Source organism: Suricata suricatta, chromosome 11, assembly GCF_006229205.1.
Source record: "Suricata suricatta isolate VVHF042 chromosome 11, meerkat_22Aug2017_6uvM2_HiC, whole genome shotgun sequence".
Lineage (NCBI taxonomy): Eukaryota > Metazoa > Chordata > Mammalia > Carnivora > Herpestidae > Suricata > Suricata suricatta.
Genome location: NC_043710.1, coordinates 38,084,487 through 38,109,976, shown reverse-complemented (window position 1 = coordinate 38,109,976; position 25,490 = coordinate 38,084,487). Strand labels below are relative to the sequence as shown.

Sequence of the window (25,490 nt, the reverse complement as noted above, 5' to 3'; positions counted from 1 at the left end):
ATCACACAATCAGCTCTCCAACAGATCAGAGGATGATGCCCTTACCCTATGTCTTTGCCTCGCCCAGTCAAACCCTATCTCAGGCTTCCACTGCATCTATTCATTACTCCACCAGAAGTGAAATCCTGGATGGCAGTGTCTGCTGAGCCGAGCCTAGGTCTCACCTACATATAACAGTTCCCAAGGAGTTGGGTGAGGAAACACATGATTCACTTGGCTTCTAGAAGAGGTGGGGTCCTATGTCCCACTTACTTTGGAATTCCCAAAAGTAGGGATAGTGTTTGAATGCTGGGCAGCCCAAAATAACCAACGTTTACAACACAGTCTATCTCTGGATTCCTACTTGTGATTCTGTTTCCTGTCCAGCACTTCCAAGATCCAGGGCAGGCCCACTGTAGATTGTTTATGTTCTAAACACCACTGATCTGGAAGAGTGAACCACAGGATCAGGTGTGGGAGATCATCCTGGCTCACCAGCTGGGACCTGGGCAGGGAAACCAGTTTTACTGGTGAGCTCTGGTGAGAGCGAGAATTACACAAGAGAAATATCTGAAGGCAGATAGGACTACAGGACTTGGTGATTAATCTAGACTGTGGAAAGGCCAGGAAAAAAGGAGTCAAAGAGGATAGCCCATATTTCTGACTTGAGAGAGGAGGGGTGAGTAGTGTGAAAATGTATAGGCACAGTGAGACTCAAGAGAGGCAGGGAGGAAGTTTGTTTAATTTCGGTTTGGGGCGGTTGGATGGGAACGGTTAAAGTTCTGACGTGTTGAATTCGAGATAGAGATGCCCAATACAAACTGAAATTAAGAGATTTTAGAAACAGACCAGCGAAGGCGAAGGTCAAGTCTGTTGGCTGAGGCCTTGGATAAGGGCGAGCTTAGCCTAGGTGGCGGCACGAAGGTCGCAGAAAGCATGCCAGCGATTGCTGACATTTAGGAGGCTGTCTCCATGCTTCCCACCCAGCCGCGCAGCGCACGTGTTCGCGGTCCGCCCCTTGCCGTTCCCCAGGCCCCGCCCCCCGTGGGCGGGGCGAGGCAGACGCTCAGCTAAGTCACCGGAAGACAGTCGGGTAGGCGCGCGCTGGGGCCGCCTGCGACCCCCGCGCACACTTGGGAGGGGCATCCGCCGAATGGGGCGAGGGGACGTGGAGCCGCGGGGACGGGGGATTCCCCGATGCCAGGGCCCGCGGCGCTAAGCGCGGTGGCGGCGGCGGCGGCACTGCTGGCCGGCCTGCTCTTGCTGTGGCTTGAGGAAGCGGGGCCGGGGACCGGCTCCAGGTAACCCCTCCGTGCTGGGGACCGAGCTAGGGCCCCGCATCCCAGTGGGCGGAGGAAGAAGAGGTTGGAACTGGACGTACTGGTGGAGAATCAGGCCCCTGGGTGCCGTGGCACCTGGGCTCATTCTCCTTAGGGCCCCTTTCGAGCAGTAATAGATGGAGGTGCGGGGGTGGCCAGGGCGCCACGCCCTGCAGGTGATTCAGCACTTTCCCTTGGGCCCAGACTGCAGAGAATAATAATACCTTTTTCTAGAACAAATAAGCCACCGTTGTTCCCCAGGATAAGCAAGGGCCATCCCTTAAACGTCCCCAAACCGCATCTATCGATGTTATTTCTGTAGCATGGCCGAGACTGAGGCGCTGCCGAAGCTTCGAGAAGACTTCAGGATGCAGAATAAATCTGTCTTTATTCTGGGTGCCAGCGGGGAAACCGGCAGAGTGCTCTTAAAAGAAATCTTGGAACAGAACCTGTTTTCCAAAGTCACGCTCATTGGCCGGAGAAAGCTCACCTTCGATGAGGAAGCTTATAAAAATGTGGTGGGTATTTTAGCTGGGACTCAAAAATGTATTTGCTGTGATTCTGCAGAGTGAGCATATTTTTATTGAAAGACTGAACATTTGCCGTCCAGTGGTAGACTAGAGGTGATCAGAATGTGGCCAAGAATAGTCTGTGAGACCCCTTTCTGGAAGCTTTTGTCGTGGTTTTAAGCCCAGGTCGGACTCCCTACTCACTGTGTGACCTTGGGCAAAGCCCTTTTTTCAATCTAGACTTGTGTAAGGATTCTAATGGGGGCTGGGGAGATAGAGAAGAGCACATTTTCAGGCTCTTTCAAGCTGGGTTCTGGAAGCAGGCCTGTAACCTTGAGCAACTTTCTCAACCACTTTGCTTGTTTTGTTTACCTGTTCACTCAATACTAATGTCAGTGAATTGAGAAACGTGCAGTTATTCACCTATAAGAATTGCTCTCAGAATGTCCCAGGGCTGCAGCCTTGTGGATGGAAGTGGAATATTCTCTTTACTGTCACACTTACATGGTTAGCCAGGTGATAACGCTGGATTCCCCTAAATATATGAAGTCTGAGCTTTGCAGAGATTCCTTTCCTCATTTAAAAGGAGTTGTGAAATGCAGTAAATTAAACTAATGTAATCCTGAGACCCCACAACTATAGAACTTGGTCCCACAGGCTTCACAGGTGGAACATTCTAGATAACAGGTGGTCTCAGTACATGTTCTTAACCCCTGTACTGTATCTCTACGGTCAGTTATTTTGCATAGATCGTATGTTCATCAGGACTTTTCTATTTAAAATGGACATCTTCGCTCAGACTTAGGTAATAAGTGGTCTTCATAGTCTGCCTTCATGGGGTATGTCAAATACCTCTGGTTTAAAAACTGAAACTGAGTTCCGTACTTTGATAAACAAGTTCTGGTGGCACATCTTTTGGTTATGCTCTTAATGCAAACATTTTCTTCAGCATTGCACGTAGGGCCAGGAAAATCTTTTGAAAGAGTTGATAGTAGGGAAGGAAAACTACATTTTTTTTGAACTCTTGAGTGATGGGAACTTCTCAATCTTTTTTTTTAATCTTTATTTATTTTGAGAGAGGGCATGCACACACAAGTTAGGGAGGGGCAGAGAGAGGAGGGCAGAGGATCCTAAGTGGGCTGACCGAAGAGAGCCCTATGTGGGGCTTGAACCCACAAACCGAATCCACAAACACAAACTCATGACCCAAGCTGAAATCTGATGCCTAACTGCCTGAGCCACCCAAGCATCCCTCAATCTTTCTTTTTTAGGTTTCACAACAAATTTATGAGGTCACATTGAGGTTCTAAATCTGAGTAAGCATAAAAATTACTGAGAGTGCTTATTAAAAGTGCATTTTCTGTTTCAGAAACAGAATTGGTCCAACACCTAGGAATAATCCTTTCTCTGAAAGCACTCACAGGCCGATTCTAACATAGATGGTTCATGAATTGGACTGAAGGAAAGATTATCACTCACATTTTATTGCTGAAAAAACTGAGGCACATAAGGTAGATATGGTAAATAACTTGGCCAAGATACAGGCTTAATAAGTAGCAGGTTCCAGAGCTGACCTAGGTCTTCGAGATTCCAAACACCATTCTTTGCCCTGACATTATACCTCATTGATATCTCTCCTGGTAGTATAGACAGGTCTTTTATTTTTCCAGAGAGAAAATGATAATTGAACTTGACCCTAGAGATCTAGGGATCACTTACAGTCCAATTATGTGTACTGTGGACATCTAAGTGCATTGTAGATTTTGAGTTCAGATAAATTATTTTTTAGTGGGAGAAAATGAGCTTGCAAAATTTTTTGATAATATGATTATGCATTTTCCTTAATTGAATTTTTATTATATTACTAACCTTGGTTTGTCTCCCGGCAAAGTATCAATTTTGTAAATAGTGTCTGTAAGTCACATGGTCATAGGTCTTAAAAACTACCTAGCACCTTGTTAATTCTGTATAAATTATTAAACGTATTTATGCTTACTGTCTAATGCCCCAATTTTCTGCCACTCTGCACCAGTTCTGCTGTGGCTCTTTCCGAGATTTCTTACTAAGTAAAATAAACAGTACGTGGAATCACAACTTCCATACCTAGGAATCTGCCCTGCTAAATAGACTAACATGAAAAAGATAGAAGGAGACTGGCGGGAGAAAGAGATGCCAGAACAAAGAGCTTGCAAAATTTGATGGTAAGTGGGCAGCCTCTTCAATAATGTTCTGTAATTTATTCCTTAAATCTGGAGAGGCATTTTTGTCTGTCTTTTAATAACATCAAGTTATTTACAGCTACGTCTTGTCATCTAGAATCAAGAAGTGGTGGACTTTGAAAAGTTGGATGACTACGCTTCTGCCTTTCAAGGTCACGATGTTGGATTCTGTTGCCTGGGTACCACCAGAAAAAAAGCCGGGGCGGTAAGGAAGAAATAGACTCCTTTCCCTTTCGCTGGCCAGTAACGTCAAAGATTCCTTTCTTGCTTACTATTTTCTTTATGTTTGTGGTGCTTAAATGTAAATAAGCTCTTATCATTTAAGATTTCATATGCTGCCCTAGCTTTTACCGTTCTTTGGATAGTACTGATAAATTCGTCTTTCCTTCAAAGTAATCCTTGAGTTCAGGCCTTCGTGCTGGGAGACATCGTAAATATTTACAAGGTCTTGAGTCTTGCAAATATTGCTGTCACTACATCTCCTGACTAAGGCAAACCGTTATGTCTGAGTAAAAGTAACTGCTCATGCTGTTAGCAGTAAACTTTTTTTTCTTTATAAATGGTTTAAACTTAAAGCGTTCTCTCTCACATGAATGATTTGCCTCAACCTCTTTTTGTGCCAAGCTTTAAACTTCTGATATAGGACATCAGAACAGAGGCACGATTCAGCTAGCCTTTAGTGATGACTCAGCCTTCAGCGATGATTCAACCCCAGTGGTGATTCAGCCTTAACTGACGCAGAAGTGTTCTAATCCATGTTTTATTTTCTTTTTAATGGTATTCTAAATTGCATTGGCCTCTGTCCAGGAGTCATAGTTTACTACTTAGTTAAAAGTCATTGGCTTACTACGTAGATTTTGGGCAAGTGTTAATACCTCTTAATTTATACTTTGACTATAGCTTATCCCTCTGGCCGAGGATTGCTGCTGCTGGAGCTAAATGTGTCTATTAAATATGCAGGACCACAATGCTGCCGTGGGAGTGTATCCTAGATTTATTACAGGCCCATGCATCAGAACCATTAGGAGAGTGCATGGTTAAGAACTCTTGGTCTATACCAGCTAAGGAGTTCAGCTCACATGTATTTCTCTGGGTTTGCTGGTGATCCAAAGACTAATTCTATTCATGCTCTCAGTAGGGATGCATTTCTAGATCTTCTGCAGTTCTGTCATGTCCACTTTGGAACCCAGCTGGGTTTGTGCTCTGTGCTGGGCAGTATGGATTGTAGAGACATTTGACTTTCCCAGGAATTGACGCATTATATCTCCTAGAAAGGGTCATGTTCCCGCTCAGCAGCTGGGGCAGTCTTTTCAATTCCAGGGACAGTCACAAGCAGCGTGCCCTCTGAGAGCACTGAAAAACTTTTGTTCTAGCACACTGCAGGTTGAACTGTTTCAAGTGCCAGCCTGATTTTGGTGGTGACTCAGCAAAATAAAAAACACTGCACTGCATTAGGAACGGAGCAGTTGATACTCACGACAGAAGGCAAATCTCATTATAGGATGCTCCAGGAAAAAGTCTAAATTGTTTTGTTGCATTTAAATCGTGCAAAGCAATTTTCATCAGAGGAATTGGGTGTCTTCCCTGTCCAGAATATATTTTTAGATAGAGTTGGTTCTTCCCTCACCCCACACCTCCCACCTCAGGCTACTCCGTACCTTTTGTTCTCTTTAAAATCAGTTTGAAAAGATAAAAGTATTGATGGGTAAGCAAGAGAAAAAAATGTAGTAACCCAACTATAATCTCAGAAATGAGTTGGGGTTTAAATGGTTCAAGAGGATAGTGGCAGAAAGGAAACTGACATTTCCTCCAGAAAGCCTTTTCCCCTTTTTTTTTTTTTTTTTAGTTGAAACTTATTTAGATTGGATGCAATATAAAGTTTGGGGGTTGTGATAAGTTTAGGTAATTTAAAAGCAGTGACAGTTCACAAGTGGCTAGGTAATAAGAGCTGTCTGATGCAGGATGGTGGATTTTCAAGCTCACCCTACCCAGAATTCTGAGTTGGCAGCCCTCTCTGTATGTAGAGAAAGAGTTCATCAGGTGAATACTGCAGAGCTGATGCAAGCCTACTGTCATTCTGTAGCTGTTTTGTAACTGGAACACCCCACATTTTTCCTCAGCAATATGACTTTCCATTAGAGAAACTCCAAGAAACTCATGGTTTCTGTCTCATTTATTGTTGACCCTCTCTGAGCAGCCATCTTATCTCCCTGTGATCTTCAGTGTCTGAATTTGCTGAGGCTCTTATTACAAAGTACCATAACCAGGGTGACTTAAACAACAGAAATGTAATGTCACAAAGCTCTAGAGGCTAGAAGTCTGAGATCCAGGTGTTGACAGGTGGGGTTACCCTGAGGGCTGAGAGGGAAGGAACTTTTCCGGCTTCTCTGCTTGACTGACAGATGACCGTCTTCTCTGTGTGTCTCTTCAGTTGGCGTTTTTCCTGTGTGTGTGTGTGGGGGGGGGCTGTGTCCAAATCACTTCTTTTTACAACAATAGTCCAATTAGATTAAGAACCACCCGACCCAGTAGGACCTCACCTCAGCTAATAATAACAGGAATGACTCTGTTTCCAAATAAGCTCACATTTTGAGGTACTAGAGGGTACGACTTCAACATGGGAATTTGGGGGAGAACATTCCAACCCATAAAATTCAGTCTACCAGGATTTCTTCTGAAACCGGAGCTAGGGATAGGTCTGTTAGCCTTGTCAGCTGTTTGGAAAACCATTTCCTTTAGTCATGTTAGGTGCCGATCTTCTTTTTCACCTTCACAAGCCATGGTTGTCTCATCAGTGCAGCGACTTCCTTACTTGGCCCCAGTCCAGAGCTGCTGGAGCAGAATTTCTAAGGTTGGAAGCTTGGTACCTTATTTTTAGCAAGCTCCTTGGGAGATTGTGATGCAAGCCAACCTCCCTCTTTTTGTTGACCCGCTTTTGGGAGCATGCTTTTCTAGGTACTATAATCCCCAGGTGACCTTCACCTTGTTTTAATACATAAATTGTGTGCTAGTGAAGGTTGAAATACCCTTCGAAACCCAGATCTATATAGGCCTGGGCTGTGGAGCAAAACCTCACAGATGTCACTGAGAATAGTGCTTTCCCCTTACATGTATTAAGGGAAGGATGCAGTCAGTGAGTTTGAGGTGGTGCAATATGGTTTCACCTCTTCATTAGTTTCCTCGCAGTCCAGGTTCTTAGATTCGGTTGAAAGGACAGTGCCGTTCATGTGATTCATGCAGCCGTTGTAACATTCATCAGGCATGGTTAGAGCCTCCTGGCTTCTGATTCTAATGATACATTCTTCTAATCCAGGTCGCAGACCACAGACTGGGTCACACACAGCCTGCCTGTTTTTGGATGACCTATTGAGCTAAAAATGTTTTTATATTTTTAAATGGCTAAAAAAACTCAAAAGGGGAGTAATATGTCATGACGTGAAAATTTAAGAAATTCACATTTCAGTGCCCACGAATAAAGTTTTCCTGGAGCGCAGCAGTTCTCGTTACCTGACGTGTTATCTGTGGCTGGTGTCGTGCCACCGCAGCAGAGCTGGGTAACTGTAACCTAAGCCTGTAAATCTGAAAAGTTTTGCTACCTCATCCTTCACAGGAAAAGCTTGCTGACTTCGTGTCATAACCTGTACTGTGTAATTTGAGGTCCAGAAGGCTGCTTGTGAGGTGATAGGGCCCCTGATAGTTTGAGGCTCTGCTGTAAGATGGCCGACAGGACTGATAAGAAGACACCTGTCTCCCTTCCGGGTTCTTCTTCCCACCCTGCTTGTCGTGAGCGTTGAGGAGGAATGCGGAAGTAACAGGCTATAAATTGTTCCCTCTGCTAATGCTCTGGTCTAAGACCTCTGGAGAATGATCTCTGAGCCCACCAGTGTGAGGTAAACCTCCTGCCTTCCAAGATCTACGAGGGCCGCTTGGTTTTCCCGCCGGGTGATCCAGCCCCGATTCTGTAACATGGGACCTTGGATGTGCTGGGTAGCTCCCATGGGCCAGGGCCTCCTCATCGGTAATGAGAGGGACACGACCCCTGACCCCTTTGGTTGCAGAATTCTTTGACTTCCATCACACAGAGAGAAGAATGCCCCAAATGGAAACATTTTGTGAGGACATAGAGATGAACTCAGGAATCTCAGTACCTGTTTGGTTTTTGTTTTTCTTTCCAGAACTTTTTCTCTAACCAAGATCTTGCTTCTGCCACTCTGCATCAAATACTGAGGTGCCCTCCAGGACACAAACAAATGGGGTTCAGATCGGACCATTTGTTGTTTGTCAGCGTCTCTATTTTCTAGTTTAACTTTATGGGCTGGATTGCAAAGGGAGTAGAGGAGAAAGAATCTGAAGCAGGAATATGACTACGTGGGCCCCTTTACCGGATGATGGTTCCTCCCTCCTTGAAGAAGGAGGCCCCCGATGTTGGGTCATTGTGGCAGGCTCCTTGGCTGTGCTGGTCAGTGCTGAAATGCCTTGTTAGCAGGACTTGTTCTTAAGTCACAGTGTCCCCACTTTTCAGACGTGCAAAGAAGAGAAGAAGTACTTAGTAGTGTTGGGTTTTAATACGATTTAAAGAGTCATTGGAGAATCTGTCTCCCGCGATGTTTGTGGAGCCTATGAAGATATCTCTGCTGAGTTGTATTACATTGTGTTTATTCTCTTGAGCAGGTGCTAGGAAAGGAAATTTACAGTGGGAGCTGACTTAATCAGTTCTTTTTTCTAGCTTAGAGCAGGGCACACTGACTATGGAATCATAAAGACACTGTTACAGAATGGACCTAATGTTCTCAGAAGAGATATCTTTTCTCCTGCCATATGGTTAGGGAAACTAAACACTGTTTTTCTGAAAATTGTGTTTCCAGAATATGAAGTAGCTTATTTGAGCTTGTTTCTCCTGTTGTTGTTGTTTTTTTTATTTGTGCTGTTAGAGTACAAGAAACGATGTTAATAAGATTTCAAAGATAGCTTCCTTCTATCTCTAAATGGAATCTTCCTCACTCCAGAGAAAATCCATGTGGGTTGATGTCTCTGAGTCTGTCACCAGGATCCACGTTTAAGTTTGGTTTCTAAGTCCTTGAAAGCCGTTGACCCCTTTGCTTTTGAGTTTCATTCACAGCTAAAAGGCCACGCATCAGGGCAGGGGAAGTGAAATTCAAAATTTGTGGGCTTGGAAAAAAATGCGTATCTATAATCAGCTTGAGGGCTCAGAGGATTTGTGAAATCATTTTGGATTAACAGCCATTGATTGCTAATAAAACAATCTTTAGCTTTGTCCGGAGAACAGCAATGGAGAAAGGTATGGGCACCTTGTCAACAGGGCCCATTGAGCAGGGATGACGGGCCAAGCGTGGGGGTCTCTGCGGCGGTGCGGGTGCTCCTCTTTCACCGAGCGGTTGTCAGTTGTTCGCCGGGCCGGTGAAAGGAAGGACGCCAGAGTGTGATGGCTGGGGTGGTATTGATGTGCTTTAGTGGACTAATCAGATTGAAAAAGTCCCATGGCATTTATGTCACTCTAATTTTCATCTAACAATTGGAGACGGCAGCACTCTATTAAGGAGAGGTTGATCCAGAACTAAAGCCAAATAAATTAGGGTCTCCGTTTAATCAAATTATCCCTTTACTGGCCCTGGATTAAGTAAGGGAGACAGCGTCGGTCCAGCGACTTGTGATTGGCCGAATCTTTCCTTTATTTTTAAAGAAACTGATGGAAGAAAAAGCATTTTAACAGCGACAGCTACGATAACACTCCCAAGAAATAGTGCTAAAACAACAGCAATGACAAAAAGGAATCTATTCCCCTATCAACTTCTGTAATTTCCTTGTGAATAACAAAAATGTGTTATTGAAATCAGAGTTTGGCAAGTTGGGGCGAGGGGAAGAAATCGACATAGAAGAGGAGCCAAGGGCTTGAGAATTTTTCTGTGTAGCTTTGGATTGTTTTTCCTGGCACACGTTCAGCACGTGTAAAATCTCGATTTGGAGAATGGCCCTGACGAGAATCCCATCCCTCCGTCAGGATGAGCTGAGTGTTAAACTCGGTTTGCTTCATACTGGTGTAAAAGAGCAGTGTTGTGAGTTGGATCGAGTGTGGGTGAGTGTGCTGCGGGGATGAATGTGCAAGTGTACAACACAGAACGAGACAGTGAAGATTCGTGGGGACAGGGTGACGGTTCCGTCCCCTTGGGAAGGCAGAAACAACGCTGTCCTGTAGGTAGTGGGTGTGGTTGGAAATGTACTGTCCTTGATGACATAGGAAGACTGGAGAGGCTTTGGGGGAGGGGTGACACGCTAGTTCTTGATCTGGGAGTTAGCTGCGGAAGATGTCCAGTTTATGAAAATTCATCAAGCTCTATATTTACATGTTCACTTTTCTTTTACGATCTCTTTCTATACAAAGTTGATGGGGCGCCTGGGTGACTCAGTCATTAAGTGTCCGGCTTCAGCTCAGGTCATGATCTCACGATTGTGGGTTTGAGCCCCGCATTGGGCTCTGTGCTGACAGCTAGCTCAGAGCCTGGAGCCTGCTTCGGATTCTGTGTCTCCCTCTCCCTCTGGCCCTCCCCTGCTCGTGCTGTCTCTCTCTGTCTCTCAAAAAAAAAAAAAAAAAAAAAAGTTGAGAAAGTTTGCTGGGGCCTGTTGTGTTCAAATTGAAATCTGTCTTAGTTTCCTATGGCTGCTGTAATCAGTCACCTCAAATTTAGTGGCTTAAAACCACATACATGTATCATTTTGCCTTTCTGTAAGTTAGAAATCTGATATGGATTTTGCTGGGAGAAAATCAAGGTGCTGACAGGGCTGTGTTCCCTTCTGGAGGCTCTGGGGATGAATCCGTTTCTTTACCTTTTCCAGCTTCTGGAGGCTGCCTGCACGCCTTGGTTCACGGTCCCCTCCCTCCATCTTTAGAGCCATCAACAGGGGACTGAGTGCTCCTCACATTTTTCCTCCCCCCTTTTCCACCTCTGAGGACTTTTGTGATTACATTGGGCCCAGTTGGCTATCCAGAATAATCTTATTTTAAGGTCAGCTGATTAGCAACCTTAATTCCACCTGAAGCCTGAATTCCTCTTTGCCGTGTAACATAACATATTCACAGGTATGGGGATCAGGACATGGACATCTTTGAGGAACCATTATTCTGCCCACCCCCTAGTTATGAATTAGTCATTGTCATTAGCTAGAGGCAGCATGAGATAAGAAGAAAGATGGGTACAATGGAGACACCACTCAGAGGCCAGAATTCACATTCCGCTCTCAGCTTTCTCTTCCCAGCCAGAAGCTCACCAGACACTGGCCCTTGTTTTCACGTCTCCATGAGGACGGGCGTGGACGTGGTGCTTCCTGACGTGCAAGACAAACATCTCATTACGAAATAAAACATTTAGGAACCACAAGGACCACAGGGCAAATATTTAATTAAAAAACCATGAGGGTGGTAATGTAGTCTTCAGATTTGGAATTGTCATTACAGAAAACCTCATTATCGGGTTGTGGGTATTTATGAGGTTCAGCTTCACTAGGTTTTAGACTCCTCTCCAGCTGTGTGAAGTTCAAGGATGCCAGCATTTGTGGTGGGCCTGAGAAGCTGTTACTTTGTGGGATTCCCTTTCTGGGTACAGGCATGTGTCTTGCCACTAGGCCCTGGAAATGAGTTTACATTGTGTTGTTTGCACCATGCTTCCCTTCCTCCTTCATTGCCACTTAGTTATTATTTTTCCCTGCCTCTTTCTAATTGGCTTTGCCTGGTCTCTGCTTTCAATGGACTTTTATCCATTCATTCAAATATTTTTAGAGTACCTCTTGTGTGCCAGACATACACTGATGCTAATATAGGAATTAAGAAGAAAGACCCCACCACTGCCCTCCCCAGACTGAGTCTAGGCCAGCGGCCTCCACACCTTCCTGATCATATACCTGTCAGTGAAACAATTTGAGGATTCACTTTTTATTAATAAGTAAAGTAAGATGTAAAACATACACAAAATTGGAAATTAAGTAGACTTCGGTCTGGTAGTGCCTGGCTAGTGCTCTTTCCTGTGCACGAGACCCTGCACGTGAGAGCTGACGCAGACACAATAGAGAAAAGACAGAGAAGCGTGTGACTTAGGGCAGTTTCTCAGCCTGACCTTATTGTTCTTTGTGCTGCTTGCACATTTGTTTGATGTCTGCGTTTCCACGTCACTGTCCTTATTTTCTCACTGGCCTTGCTGCTCAAGCTGGTCCGTCTATCCTAAAGCTCACACTTGGAGCCTTTCCCAGGGTCTATGCTCGGATGCATTTTATTTAGATCTCCAGTCCCCCGCAGGCCTCCTGGCCTGCCACCCAACCTGAATAGTAGTCTTTAAGATGCACTACCAGCTTTTTGGAAATAACACCTGTCCTTTTCACCCTCAGGAAGGATTTGTTCGTGTCGATCGAGACTATGTCCTCAAGTCTGCAGAGCTGGCCAAAGCTGGAGGCTGCAAACATTTTAACTTGCTGTCCACTAAAGGAGCTGATAAGTCAAGCAATTTTTTATATCTGCAAGTTAAGGTTTGTGCACATTTCTGTCTTTCATATATTTTAACTAATTGGCAGTCCTAAATAATGTAACATGCTAAATAATACAGAAAGGCATGAAGTGCATTCTATTCCTTTTTTTAAAAACAACAGGGACTGTTTTTTGCAGGGATATGTTTAGTAAACAGGAGTGATTTGAAAGATAATTCCCAGTGTCTTTCCCCCTGTTGATTATCTAGTCATTATGAAATAAGATGTGGCAGCTCTGGTCTTGAATAGCGGCATGGAATGTTAGCACCAGAAGAGGCACAGAGGCAGTGACTCTTGAACTTCTCCCGAGTAGATGATATTTTATTATTGGGGGTGGCTCTTGCCCCCAAGGTATCTCTAATCAGCTTGTTTGGGGATCCCCAAGGTCAGCCCCAAGTTTTAAGTTGAGAGAAGATCTCACAGGACTCAGCCTATAGTTGTACTCACAGCTAGGATTGATTCCAGTGAAAGGATAGAAAGCAAAGGCAGTCAGCGGGAAGGATGCATGCAGTGAAGTCCAGAGGAGAGAGGCTCAAGCTTCCGAGGGTCCTCTCTCAGTAGAGTCACACAGGCTTAATTTCTCGAGCAATGTGTGTTGAGAATATGAGAGAAATTCGCCGGAGCCCAGGAGTTCAGAATTTGTATGGGGTCATTCACGTTGGCACACCCTGAGCCTGGAAAACATTATAAGCTTCCAGAAGGAAACCAAGTGTTCAGCATAAGCCACATTGTTTGTACAGTGTAGGCACTGTAAACTAGCCTGCCAGTTAGGGGACACTCCTGATACCCCAGTTCCCAGACACAGCCAAAGGTCAAGCTTGCAGCGGGTCTTTCTAAGAAAATAGAGTCTCAGCTTGCTACCTTAACTCTTTTATGCATGCTGCTAATAGAGACAAAACATACCTTTGTAAAAGCTAAGAGATTTGCCCACGTAAACACTTCTATATGAATGTTCACAGAAGCATTATTCATAATAGCCAAAGTGTCAACAACCCAAATGTCCATCAGCTGATGAATGGATGAATAAATGTGGTATATAGAAACAAGAGTATTATTCAACTATAAAAAGGCATGACACATGTTATAACATGGGTGAACCTTGAAAACACTATGAGGGGCCACAAAAGGTCACACCTTGTATGATTCCATTTATATGAAATACTCAGAATGTACAGAAAGATTGGTGGTTGGACAGGGCTTGGGGGGAGGGGATGGGAGTGAATGCTGGTTGGCGTGGGGTGTTTTTGGGGGGAAGGTGATGACATAATTCTAAACTTAGATGGTGAAGGTGGCAGAGCTCTGTAAATATACTAAAAAACATTAATTTTACAAAAGTGTTTAAGAAAGTTACCCAAGATTATGTGATATATCTGGTTAGATACCAAATGAATGGTATGAATAGTCCAAGAAAGAGGAGACTTCATGCCAATGAATTCACATGGCCTTTAGATGTGCCCGTGGCCAGAGCTCCTCTGGCATTTCTGTTCATAGAGATGTCTGGCATGAAAATTCATAGTTTAACAAATTTAATTGTAAGCCATCATGTAGATGAAATCTCACTCTCCTGAAATTTGATGGGATTTGTGAGGAAGACAGTAATATAGAGGATCTTCTGACCCACTGGAGCTACCTGGAAACCAAAGAAGGTTGATGTCCATCAGCCTGCGACATTAATTCTAGACTAAGGGGAGATTACTCATTGATGGTTGAACTCCTAACATGTTACTTACTTGCTGGATCTATTTTAAAATCAGGCACATGAGAGGCCAGACTGACTATATAGCTACGTCTTATTTAGTCTGTCTTTTTGAACTCTCTACTGCATATCAGGATTAAAAGATCTCTTCCTTCACTTCCCAGAATCTAAAATTCTAGATAAGGATATTTATAACTATTGGGACCTGCAGAAGCAGATTCTCTTCAAAACCCCCAAGTTATTCCCTCTAAGCATTATGATTGATCTTAACTGTTAAAATTTGTTTTTTATTAACAGGGAGAAGTGGAAGCTAGGGTTGAAGAATTACAATTCGAACGGTACTCTGTATTTAGGCCTGGGTAAGCATTCATACTGCCCAGGACTATGCCGCTGTTCAGTATTCTCTAGAAGTTTGTCATTTGAAGAGGCTGACAACTAAGCTCTCTAAGATATGAAAGACGTTGGCTGGAGATGGATTCCTTCTCTGAAGAACATGCCTTTGGCTTTGGAGGAAAGGGTGTACAGTTTGATGGTGCCAGGTTCAGAGTAGTCTGGGATTTCCTAGGTAGCTTTTCCTGCCTTTAAAAAAAAAATCCTCATCATTCACCAAACAAAACCTTTTACCCATTGTATTCACCTGTTTAGGCTGTCATAACAGAATAACACTGCAGACTGGGAGGTTTAAGCAACAGAAATTTATTTTCTACAATTCTGGAGGCTAGCAGTGCAAAATCAAGTTGCCATCAAAGTTAGTGCCTGCTGAGGCCTCTCTTCCTGGTTTATAGATGGCCTGACATGGTCTTTCCCTTGTGTGCACATGGAGAGAGCTCTGATATCTCTCCTTCTTCTGTAAGGATACCAGTCCTATCCAATCTGCGTCCTACCCTTACGACCTAATTTAACCTTAATTATCCTCATGAATGCACTGCTCTCAAATACAACCACGTTGGGGAGGGTAGAGCTTCAACAAGAATTTGGGGGAGGGGGCGGGCACCATTTAGTTCCTAACACCCTCTACAGTCTGAATACAATAAACCATCTATTCTTTTGCTTTTCTTTTTCTCTTTAGAGTTCTACTGTGTGATAGGCAAGAATCTCGTCCAGCTGAATGGCTGGTTCGGAAGTTCTTTGGCTCCTTACCAGAATCTTGGGCCAGTGGGCACTCTGTGCCAGTGACAACTGTGGTCAGGGCAATGCTGAACAACGCAGTGAGCCCAAGTGGCAAGAGGAAGGAACTGCTGGAAAATAAGGCCATCCATGACCTGGGAAAAGCCAATGACTCTCTCGAGCCGTGACCACACTGGAGAAATACTTCCTTCTGTAAAACTCAACACCCACCACCTAATTGGTACTTTCAAGGTCTAAAAAAAAAAGTCAGTGCATTTTAACTGTCGTTTCACTATTCTCAGCTGCCCAGATCCAATGAAAAATTACTGTGTTCTGCATCAGCAGTGCAGAGCCTGCTTGTACATATATATATGTCACCCAGGGAGCTTTGCAAAAATAGATTCATAGTCTCAACCTCAAACTCTGAATCAGAATCTTCAGGGTGCAAGCACAGGAATCTGTTGTTCAGTTTAGGCTTCCCCTAGTGATTCTGGTGCTGCTGGTGGGGAGGCTGGCATTGGAAGGCTTGTCTGCAGCCATAGCAGCAGTACAAACCTTTTGTATTTTGCAGATGCGTTCTGTTCTAATATTGTCACATGTGTTCCTTAGTTACCTGGTGCTGACTGCCGTATTTGTGTAAATGAACATTGTGCCTTAATACTTCTTTAGACTACGTAATAAAAGTTATTATATAACTGGGCTTGTATAATCATGGGAGAATTAAATATAGGAAGAAAAATAAATGGACAAGTCTTGGGTGCCTCTTAGATTGTTACAAAATGTCCAAGTGTCTACCAGTGGTAAGATGTAGCATTTTGGCCAGTGGGATGGTAGAATAGAGGTTAGTATTTATCAAGTGCCAGGCGTTAAATATGCTACATATCTTGTAACCCTCCAAAAATCCTTATAATCCTTATAGGTTTGACTATCATCTCCATATCTTGGGTGGAGATACTGAGCCTCCCTGTGGTTAAGTGCCTTGCCCACAAGTCCGAAGCTGAAGACCCGAAGTTAGGAAATGGCAGAGCCAGGATTCTAACCCAAGTCAGCCTGACTGCATAGCTTGTATTGTTAACTGCTCTGTAAAAGCCTCCAGTATCTGTCTGTTTCCAGGAAGTTCCATTAATTGTGGCTGGATTAGTACATGCTATGGATGAATAAAATTGAAATATGTGGTCCAGGATCCCTGTAGTAATTAATGATGAAATGTTCACACAGCCAGTAGAAGTGTATGTCAAGGTGTCACACTTAAAAACTATAGAAAAGGAAGGAAAGATGCCAAAGGAAGGGTCAAAATCAAGAGGAGTACACTGTTAATTTCCATCCAGGAACAAAGGATAATGATGAAACCTTGTCTTAACTTCTGTGCTGAGGGAAACAAAGTGATTCAGTTTTTACAGGGTCTAGGGGATGCCAGGTACCTTCCAGGCTTCAGTGAACACCAGAGGATAAAGGCCATCCCCTTTAATTGGGAGTGTATATCTGTAGAATGGATTGGACATTCTCATTCTCAATCACCTAGGAAACAGACAGATTTTAGGATGGGGTAGGGTCTTGGGATGTGAAGAGAGAACATCTTCCTCCTGCCAGGCGGGGTTCCTTTAGGGCTGAACTCTGAAGAGCCTGTGGTTTGGGTGACAACAAGCGTGGGCTCCAAGAAGGGAGGCATGAAATGAGGGGACCCTATGAGGATATCCTGAAACCTGTGGGAAACTGATATTTGATAGATTCTGTCCTCTAGGAGAGGAATACATTCAGAAGGGCTTAGCAATTCAGGGCGTTTTCATTCAGCAAATTTACTGAGTACCTGGTAGGAGTTAGACCATGTTTATGTACCAGAGAAATGGAAGCAAAGAGACCAGGCTTTTACCCTCATACACAATGCTGGGGGGTAAGACGAAAAAACAGAACAAGCAAATGGTAGGTGTTAAGAAAGAAACCAAGTGGGGGCTGCTGGAATGGCGTGGAAACTTCTTTAGAGATGGTGGTTTGTATTTGTATGGCATTCTTAGCAAAGGCCTTCTGAGTTCTAAATCAGAGGCTGGAGGGTGGGACCCAGGTGTAGGGGTGAGTTGAGATGACAGGCAGGATTACGCAGAGCCTAGGGCGAGGTAGTACTTTTAGTGGGATAAACGTGCCAGGCTCTCATACTAGAAGCTTGGGACAATTACCTACTGAAATTAATGAGGTCAACTCCCTCCTAACAAAGCATCCTGTGGTTTGAGTACATGCTCGGAAGGGAGAAAATGGCATAAGGTAGGAGAACGTGTGTGTTCCTCCCACAAAGCGGCCATAACATTACTTTTTAAACGTGTGGAAGAGCATCACTCCCTCGCATAACCGAACGGAGCAGCTGCTGCTCATTGTTCAGGACGATGTTAACCCATATGTCTAAGCACTTTACATGTACTAAGTCGTTTTATCCTTCCAGTAGTTCTGTGGCTCGTGCAGTCATTATATCCGTTTTGTAGTTGAGGTGGCGGCGGTGAGAGATCTTGATCTTGCTCAAGATCACAGTAACAAAGTGAAAGAAGTAGGATTCAGACTGAGTAGGTCAACTGCGGCGTCTGTGCTCTGCCTTAACCACTGCACTTAAAGACTAAACTTAAATCAGGGCGCCAGGCGTGGGTCCCTATGTAGCTTAGCACACCCAAGCTGTCTCCTGCAGTTCCCTCTCCCCACCCTACTGCGCCCCAAGGGGATCAGAAGCTCAGGAATAATCCGTGTCGAGGCCCAGGCTCTTGCCTGCGCTCCGCCTCCTCCGCCACCAGAGGGCGCGCCGAGGAGGCCGCTCCACTGCCCATTCCTAGAATAAAGGACGAACAGAGGGCGCGGTGCCCGCCGCAAAACCGCTGCGGCGTCTCTCCGCCTCAGGGCTTGGGGGGCGCGAGCGAGAACCTCCCGCTAAGACCTGCCGCAGCGCGAGGAGGAGACAAAAGTCACGTCAAAGCCTGCGACGTTCAACCCCGCTTCAGCGCTTACTCGGCACGCGCTACGTCAACCCGTCGGCTGGAGGAGGCAGAGCTCGGGCTCTCGCCCCGCCCACGTACCTCACGTGACCAACAACCGTGGCCTCGGGGCCGGAAGCGCTCCCAAACCCACGCGCGCGCTCTCGCGACCCTGAGCCTCCCCAACTCTGGGCCCTGCCGCGCGCTGGCGCTCGTTCCCGGGATTCCGGGCCCGGAGAGCTCGGAAGCGGCTGCGCGCGCGCTGCCCAGCCCGGTCCCCGCCCCCAGGCACGCGGGGTTCCGGGGCAATACCGCCATGTGCTCGTTAGCGCCGGGCGCTGCGGGTGGGTATCCCTGGCCCCTTAGCACCCGGCTCGCCTAGCACGCAGGCCGTGCCGCCGCGGGGCGGGAGAAAGACCCTCCTGTCCCGCTGCGTCCCCTGGAGGCGGGGCCGGGCGGTGGGGCCTGGCAAGGGTGGGTGAAGGAGGTGCGCTGGCCAGGGCCGCGGGGAGCGGGGCGGGGGCAGCGCACCGCCTCCCCTGCTCCTCGTGTGCCCGGCAGGCCCTGGTGTCCGTCTCGGGCAGGGCTAATCGTTTGCATGTACTAGGCGGCCGGGGCGCTGTGGAGGACGAGGACGACCTGCCAGAGCTGTCCGACAGCGGTGACGAGGCCGCCTGGGAGGATGAGGACGATGCTGATCTCCCTCACGACAAGCAGCAGACCCCCTGTCTGTTCTGTGACAGGTTCGTCCAACGCAGTGCCAGGCGCCACCCCCAGGGTGCCGGGCCCTGTGGGTACGCGTGATCCGCAGTCAAACCCGAACGGCCCGCCCTCGAATCCTTGAACCAACTGGAAGCCAGGTTATACTAGTTCTCTTCGACAGGCCTCAGTTTCCCCTTGTGTGAAATGAGAGGGTTAGGGACTGAATCTATGGTTCCTAAATCTAGTTATGCACCCTTGTCACCTGAGACATAAAAGAAAAAAAGAGACTGAACTCTGCACCACACCCCTTCTAAATCAGTCATGGGAATGTTCTATTTTTATAAAGACATTTTCTGAGGTTATTCTAATGAATAACATGTCTGGGAGTCACAAAACTAGATAATCCCTGTGACCCTTCCAGCTTTACCATCCTATAATTCATTAATAAGTAGACAACTTCTCAAGTGACAACATTATTTCCATTTGAACCATTTGAAGAATCATCTTTCTTAGGTAAGGGCTCCCCACCTATGGGAGAGAAAGGAATTGATGCATTTTTCACTTAGTGAAAAAGACACTACAGTATCAATAACTTGTTCAAGGTGACAATGTTGTGGCTTGTCTTATATCCCAATCCCTATTCTTTGCACTTAAAATTCTGCCTATTCATCTCAGTAAGCATTGACTTTGGCTGACTTTCTGGGCAAGGGGGTATGAAAGAGGCCTGCTTGGCATTGGCCAGTGTTACTTTCTCAACGTTTGCTGGTTTCCCATAAATCTGGGCATGGTGCCGATTGGTGGTGTATCAGCTCTTCTTGATTCGTCATGTGGTCTCACATTAGCCTCATTTGCATAGGTACAGAATGTCTGCGTATACTTTAGTTGTTGTAAAGTCATATTTATTGAGCATCAGGGCTGTACTTCTGTGTGGCAGGCTGTGTAAGTACAGCAAGGTGAACATTTGTTGAAAACTAACGGCTGTGTTTGTGCCAGGCACCCAGACGAATGCAGCTTCTCTGCTGTATATCCCTACTTCAGGTGTCCTTGAGTTTTGCAGGTCACGGAATAAAGAGGTCTGGTCCTCACAATGTCCGGAACACCAGTACTTTGAGAACACTACATGATTACCTTTGAAATATGGCGCTTTGGGAATATGCCAACTGTAAAAATTACATTGTATGCTTCATTTCTAAAAGCAGTTTGAGCCGTTGTAGTTCAAGGCCTCTGGAAGCATCACTGATGGAGAGGAGGAAAGAATCTTCTGTAGGGAATTTTCATGTCTTGAGGGAAATAGACTCTACCAAAGGAAATTCTCTTCTTAAAAGCCTTTTGATAGTCTTAGTTCTATTATTTGGCAAATAAATTAACTGTGACGTTTAAAAAGGTGGTTTGGGGTGTCAAATGGGACTCAGAAGTTCTAATTCCCAGTAGCAGTGCTGGGTTCCTCTCATGTACAGGTATGTTTGTGTTTTCTTAGTTGTATATAAAACTAGAAACCAGCAGAAGGGTGGGGAGTCTATATTTAGCATGAAATCCAAATTTAGACTTTTGAGGGGCCTGTTTCATATAGCTGTTATTTGATTTTCAGGTTATTTACATCTGCTGAAGAAACATTTTCACACTGTAAGTCTGAGCATCAATTTAACATTGATAACATGGTCCATAAACATGGTGAGTATTTTTTAGAATAAAGAAAATTTTTGTTGTGAAATTCAAGTTCAAACTCTGTATTCTTCCACAACTTTCCTTTGCAACTTTCCTTTCCTCTGCAAGTTCAATATGGTGAAAAATATAGGAGCAGCCTATCTAATAAAGTTTTTTTTTTGACAAGTGGCCTTTGAAGAAGAGCTAATTATAAGTCATTCTTCTAGATAAAATTCACTGTATTTAGGCTTATATTGACTTCACAACCAAAAAGAATAAAACAACGTTGCCATGTGATTGCATTTTTATTGTATTAGAATTAGGAATAGCAAGGACAGACGTGGAGTTTGGAAAAGGAGGTAGTCATTATGAAAAAAGACAGCTTACCAGGTCAAAGCATAACATGAACTTCAGGGTATACAAAGTTGAGTTTGGTAAGAGTATAGAGAAAGAAGTGATAAAGTTAAGGTGGTGAGCAAAATATTTAGATGATGATTCTTTGGAAACTTGCATTTACACATACTTCCTTAAAAAAATTATTTTGGTTCTCTGCCCCACCCATGCTCATGCTCTGTATCTCTGTTTCTCAATAATAAATAAACGTTAAAAATTAAAAAAATTTTTTTTGTTAATTTTTATTTATTTTTGGGAGAGAGAGAGACAGACAGAGTGTGAGCAGGAGAGGGGCAGAGAGAGAAGGATATACAGAATCTGAAACAAGCTCCAGGCTTTGAGCTGTCAGCACAGAGCCTGACGCGGGCTTGAACCCGCAAACCGCAAGATCGTGACCTGAGCCGAAGTCAGACGCTTAACCGACTGAGCCGTCCAGGCTCCCTATAACATACTTTCCTTATAATTACAGTCTTCTACTTCTTTAAATGGATGCAGAAGAGCTAACTATTCCACTAAAATTAAATACAGAATTGTTTTTTTAGTCCTTGTATTTACTATCAACTGGAAAAGACATTAAACATGTGATTCATTTATAAATCATAAATTCAACTGTAACTGCTTTTATTCTTTTTTTATGTGCGTTTTTATAATATTTATTTATTTGAAAGAGTACGAGAGTGTGCATGTGAGTGGGGGAGAGGCAGAGAAGGAGGGAGAGAGAATCCCAAGCAGGCTCTGCACCTTCAGTGCATCCCTTTAGTGCATTTAAACTGAATTGGAATCATACTTTAAATATAATTGAGGTATGCCTGGGTGGCTCATTTGGTTAAGCATCTGACTTCACCTCAGGTTTGTGAGCTCGAACCCCACATTGGGCTCTGTGCTGACAGCTCAGATCCTGGAGCCTGCTTTGGATTCTGTGTCTCCCTCTCTCTCTCTGCCCCTCTCCTTGTGTGCTCACTCGCTCTCTCTCAAAAACAAATTTTTAAAATATAATTTTGTAACTTTGTCATTTAATAGAGGTCTTTGTATTGCTATTATGCATATAAAACATTTTAAATGCTGTTATATTTCTCATGACAACATTATTCATGACAAATAATACCCAGTTAGTTGGATATTCTATTGCTTTTCCGTGCTTTAAATCCCGCTTCATTTCTGGAAAGAAGAGAGCCAGAGAACAAGCCTCATTGTTTTTTAACTTATGTCATTTAACTTAATGTAAAAACTATTTTCCTTTGTATACTCCATGTCCTGACAAAATTATAGTTTGGTAGGCACCCAAAAAATAGAGGATTTAAAACTTTTGGCTCTAATATCAACTGTCAAATACTTGTTAAAAAGCTACAACCAAATTTTCCTGATTTGTGTTGTTCTTACAAATGAGGATTTGAATTCTAAAAATCAGTTTCCTACTCTTTAGAAATATAAGAAAAACATTAAAAATTGTCATCCACGTGGCTTTCTTAAAATATTCAGAAGTATTGAAGTTACTATTTCTAGATCTTACAAAATTTAAAATATTATAAGTTGTAGTTTAGAGAACAGAAATATTTTATTATCTAACTATAGAGCAGGTCAATTAAACAAAACTCTTCTTGGATTAAAATAGGTGAATTATCTTTTTTTTTCCCTTTTAGGACTGGAATTTTATGGATACATTAAACTAATAAATTTTATTAGACTTAAGGTAAGTTGGTAGCTTAAGTTATAATTTTGTTTGGAAAGTAGAGAAATACCACAGTAATGATGCAGTGATTTTAGAAAAATACAAAGAACTGCTAAGTGAGGAACTGTTTTAGATTTAGCGTCACTTCATGGACATGAGGAACTACGACACGGAGCACCAAGTCAATGAATCCACACCACGCTTAGTAAGGTGCCATTTTTAACTGTGTTAGGAGGTGAATTAACATCATATGAAAAAGTAATTCAGTGTCAAATAATGGGAAAACTGATACACAGTATTTCTCTAAAATCAAAAATAATATCTAGCATGATTTCAAGTACTGTGGTAGTCTCTTCTCTTTTTCAAATATTTTGTCCCTTTTTTCTCTTCTATTCAAATGAATGTTTATGTTGCCAATTCCTCCAAATCCAAACAATTGAATCCAGCATTGAAACCATATGGCATATTAATGTAAGCAATCGTTCAATCAAGTTAATGAAGTGACAGGTGAACACAGACTCCTTCAATAGAGGTTTTATGTAAGGTAGACATTTTTTAAAAATTTAGTTGCCCTAGTTTTTGCTGTGGGGGGCGTGTGTGGTTATATACAATGAAAAGAACATGCAGTTAATTTTACATCCAGAATCCTACGGTGGAGTATATGAATTCCATATACAAGCCAGTGCCTTGGGAGAAAGAAGAGTATTTGAAGCCAGTATTAGAAGATGACCTATTACTTCAATTTGGTAAGTTGAACTTACAGTACCTAGTTAATGTAGGGCCTTTTGTAATAGCAAAGTGGTGGTTAAACGTGTTCTAGGAAAATATATCCCCTCCTTAATTCTCTAAAGACTTCACCAGGTAGTCGGTTTCAGTGGGAAAGTTATATTTAAGAACTAACTGCTAGTCACACTGGTCATTGCCAGAGAGTAATTTAGAAATAGGAGCATGTTTAAACATTGTATACAAGATGTTCTGAAACATGAGGGGACTTGAGAGAATAATTTTTAGTTGTAGGCTACTTTATAGTCTGCTCCAATTGACTGAAATTTTAATTTAGTTCACTAAAATTAATTAAACTTTTAATTTATTTTAAGTTAACCATAATTTTAAAATCTGCTGATTCGAAATAATTTTAAAGTAGATTTAATAATTCTTGCTGCTTTTGTCTGACATATTTAAGTCTGATAATTGATTTTCCTCAAGACATCCAGTTTACTGAGATTTTGTTTGGAGGCAGAACAGATTCTGCTCCAGTTTCCATGGGCTTACCTAATACAGTAACTCGAGAGCCTTCCTCGGGGCAGGCCACACTCATCTCCTGACTGTAGTTTTCTTACGTAGTACTTGCCCTGTGCATTGGCCATTCTTCATTGAACAGAGATCTTATGAAAAGTCTGTTAGCTTCTTACAGATACCTTAATGTTCTAACTTAACCAGGGTTAATGATTTATGTTATTTCCCCTTATATATATTTTCTTCTATGTTTCATGTGTCAGTAAGGTGAGGTTGAGGGTTTGCTATTTTCAGACCAGCAAGACCATTCTAAACAGACATGTACCTTCACATATAGTAGTTTGACAGTGTGTATTTGAGCAGTTCTCTGATTACTGAAAACTGTGGGAAAGTACTTATTTCTTTGAGTAGCACCATCATTAGCTGTGTGGTGGTGCAGCGTGGTAGTGAGGACCTCAGTGTAGGAGTCAAGAACTTTGTGACCCTGGACAGAGCTTTCTGTTATTAAGTCGTCATCTATAAGATGAAGAACCCAGGCCAGATTTCTGATATTCTTTCTGGCTCTAAAATTTCGTGAGTCCCAGGTTGATTCTTTCCTGTTTTTGCAAATTCTCTTTTTTTTTTTTATTTAAAAAATTTTTTAACGTTTTTTAAAAATTTATTTTTGAGAGACAGGGAGAGGCACTGCGAGCAGGGGAGGGCCAGAGAGAGAGAGGGAAACAAAGAATCTGAAGCAGGCTCCAGGCTCTGAGCTAGCTGTCAGCACAGAGCCCAATGCGGGGCTTGAACCTACAAACCGTGAGATCATGACCTGAGCCGAAGCCAGACACTTAACCGACTGAGCCACCCAGGTGCCCCTGCAAATTCTCTTTAATTTTATTTCTCCCCAGAGTGGCCAAAGTGATCTCTTTGATAAATGACAAAGTGCCCACTAAGTGCTCCTTGTGACTTCATAAACTCAAAGTCATTCATTGACCACTCACAGGGTGAAAGTAGTATGTTAAATGCTTTAGAAACATGAATAAGTGAATCCTTCCCATAGGAAGCCCACAATCTTAGTAATAAGAGTGGTTTGTTTTTAAATGTCTGGCATGTATTATAAGGTCAAATCTGGTAAGTTTCGTGAGAAGTAGAAAAGGTAGTACAGTTCAGAAGAGGAAGAGATTACTCAGATCAACAAATACTGAGTGTTGTATGCTGGTCACTGTGGGTATAGATCAGTATTGAATCCAACTCTCCAGTTGTATATGAAGTTAATTTCTTTCAGCCTTAATTTGTAAAAAAGGTGATAATGAAACCTACCTTATGAAATGGTTGCAAAGATAATGCATACTAGCACAGTACCTGTCAGAGGGCAAGTGCTTAATCAAGGAAAATTAATGTTATAAATAAGGCCTAAAGTAGTTTGGATGAAGTCATGACTGTGATCTGGAACACTTAAAGAGACCTAGTTAAACAAGGAGAACTTGAACCAGGCGTTGAGTGCCCTGCCCGTGTTCTATGTGCTCCCAGCCATTGGTGGAGAGAGATGGAAGAGAAG

General features: G+C 43.5%; 2 protein-coding genes across 5 annotated transcripts in view; both read left to right on the top strand.

Annotated features, from left to right (window-relative positions):
* The first annotated feature begins 1,026 nt into the window (after positions 1–1,026).
* Positions 1,027–16,541, top strand: HTATIP2 (HIV-1 Tat interactive protein 2). 4 transcript variants are annotated; one of them, XR_003900236.1, is made up of 7 exons: positions 1,080–1,280; positions 1,621–1,816; positions 4,124–4,231; positions 12,421–12,558; positions 14,549–14,610; positions 15,321–15,599; positions 16,278–16,541. XR_003900236.1 is itself a non-coding variant. In XM_029915116.1 (6 exons), the coding sequence occupies exons 2-6, from the start codon at positions 1,622–1,624 to the stop codon at positions 15,544–15,546; spliced, it is 729 nt and encodes a 242-aa protein (XP_029770976.1). In that variant the 5' UTR covers positions 1,027–1,072; position 1,621; the 3' UTR covers positions 15,547–16,541. The 4 variants fall into 4 exon arrangements, 2 of the variants coding, with proteins under 2 accessions (XP_029770976.1, XP_029770975.1); XR_003900235.1 differs by having other exon boundaries at positions 15,321–15,624; XM_029915116.1 differs by lacking the exon at positions 1,080–1,280 and adding an exon at positions 1,027–1,072 and having other exon boundaries at positions 15,321–16,541.
* Positions 16,542–18,437: 1,896 nt separating this feature from the next.
* Positions 18,438–25,490, top strand: part of PRMT3 (protein arginine methyltransferase 3) — a 122,624-nt gene continuing 115,571 nt past the window's right edge. The window contains exons 1-5 of the mRNA XM_029914898.1: positions 18,438–18,650; positions 18,914–19,049; positions 20,597–20,679; positions 22,686–22,735; positions 23,358–23,460. Coding sequence (XP_029770758.1) covers positions 18,623–18,650; positions 18,914–19,049; positions 20,597–20,679; positions 22,686–22,735; positions 23,358–23,460 — 400 coding nt within the window. The 5' untranslated portion in view covers positions 18,438–18,622. The remainder of the gene's footprint in view (positions 18,651–18,913; positions 19,050–20,596; positions 20,680–22,685; positions 22,736–23,357; positions 23,461–25,490) is intronic.

What these genes read in the sequence shown, in the direction of transcription:
- HTATIP2 (XM_029915115.1), top strand. Translation starts at nt 1,177, where the DNA reads ATGCCAGGGCCCGCGGCGCTAAGCGCGGTGGCGGCGGCGGCGGCACTG. An exon ending in AGGAAGCTTATAAAAATGTG is followed by an intron (nt 1,817 to 4,123) that starts GTGGGTATTTTA and finishes CTTGTCATCTAG; the next exon opens with AATCAAGAAGTGGTGGACTT. An exon ending in CCAGAAAAAAAGCCGGGGCG is followed by an intron (nt 4,232 to 12,420) that starts GTAAGGAAGAAA and finishes TTTCACCCTCAG; the next exon opens with GAAGGATTTGTTCGTGTCGA.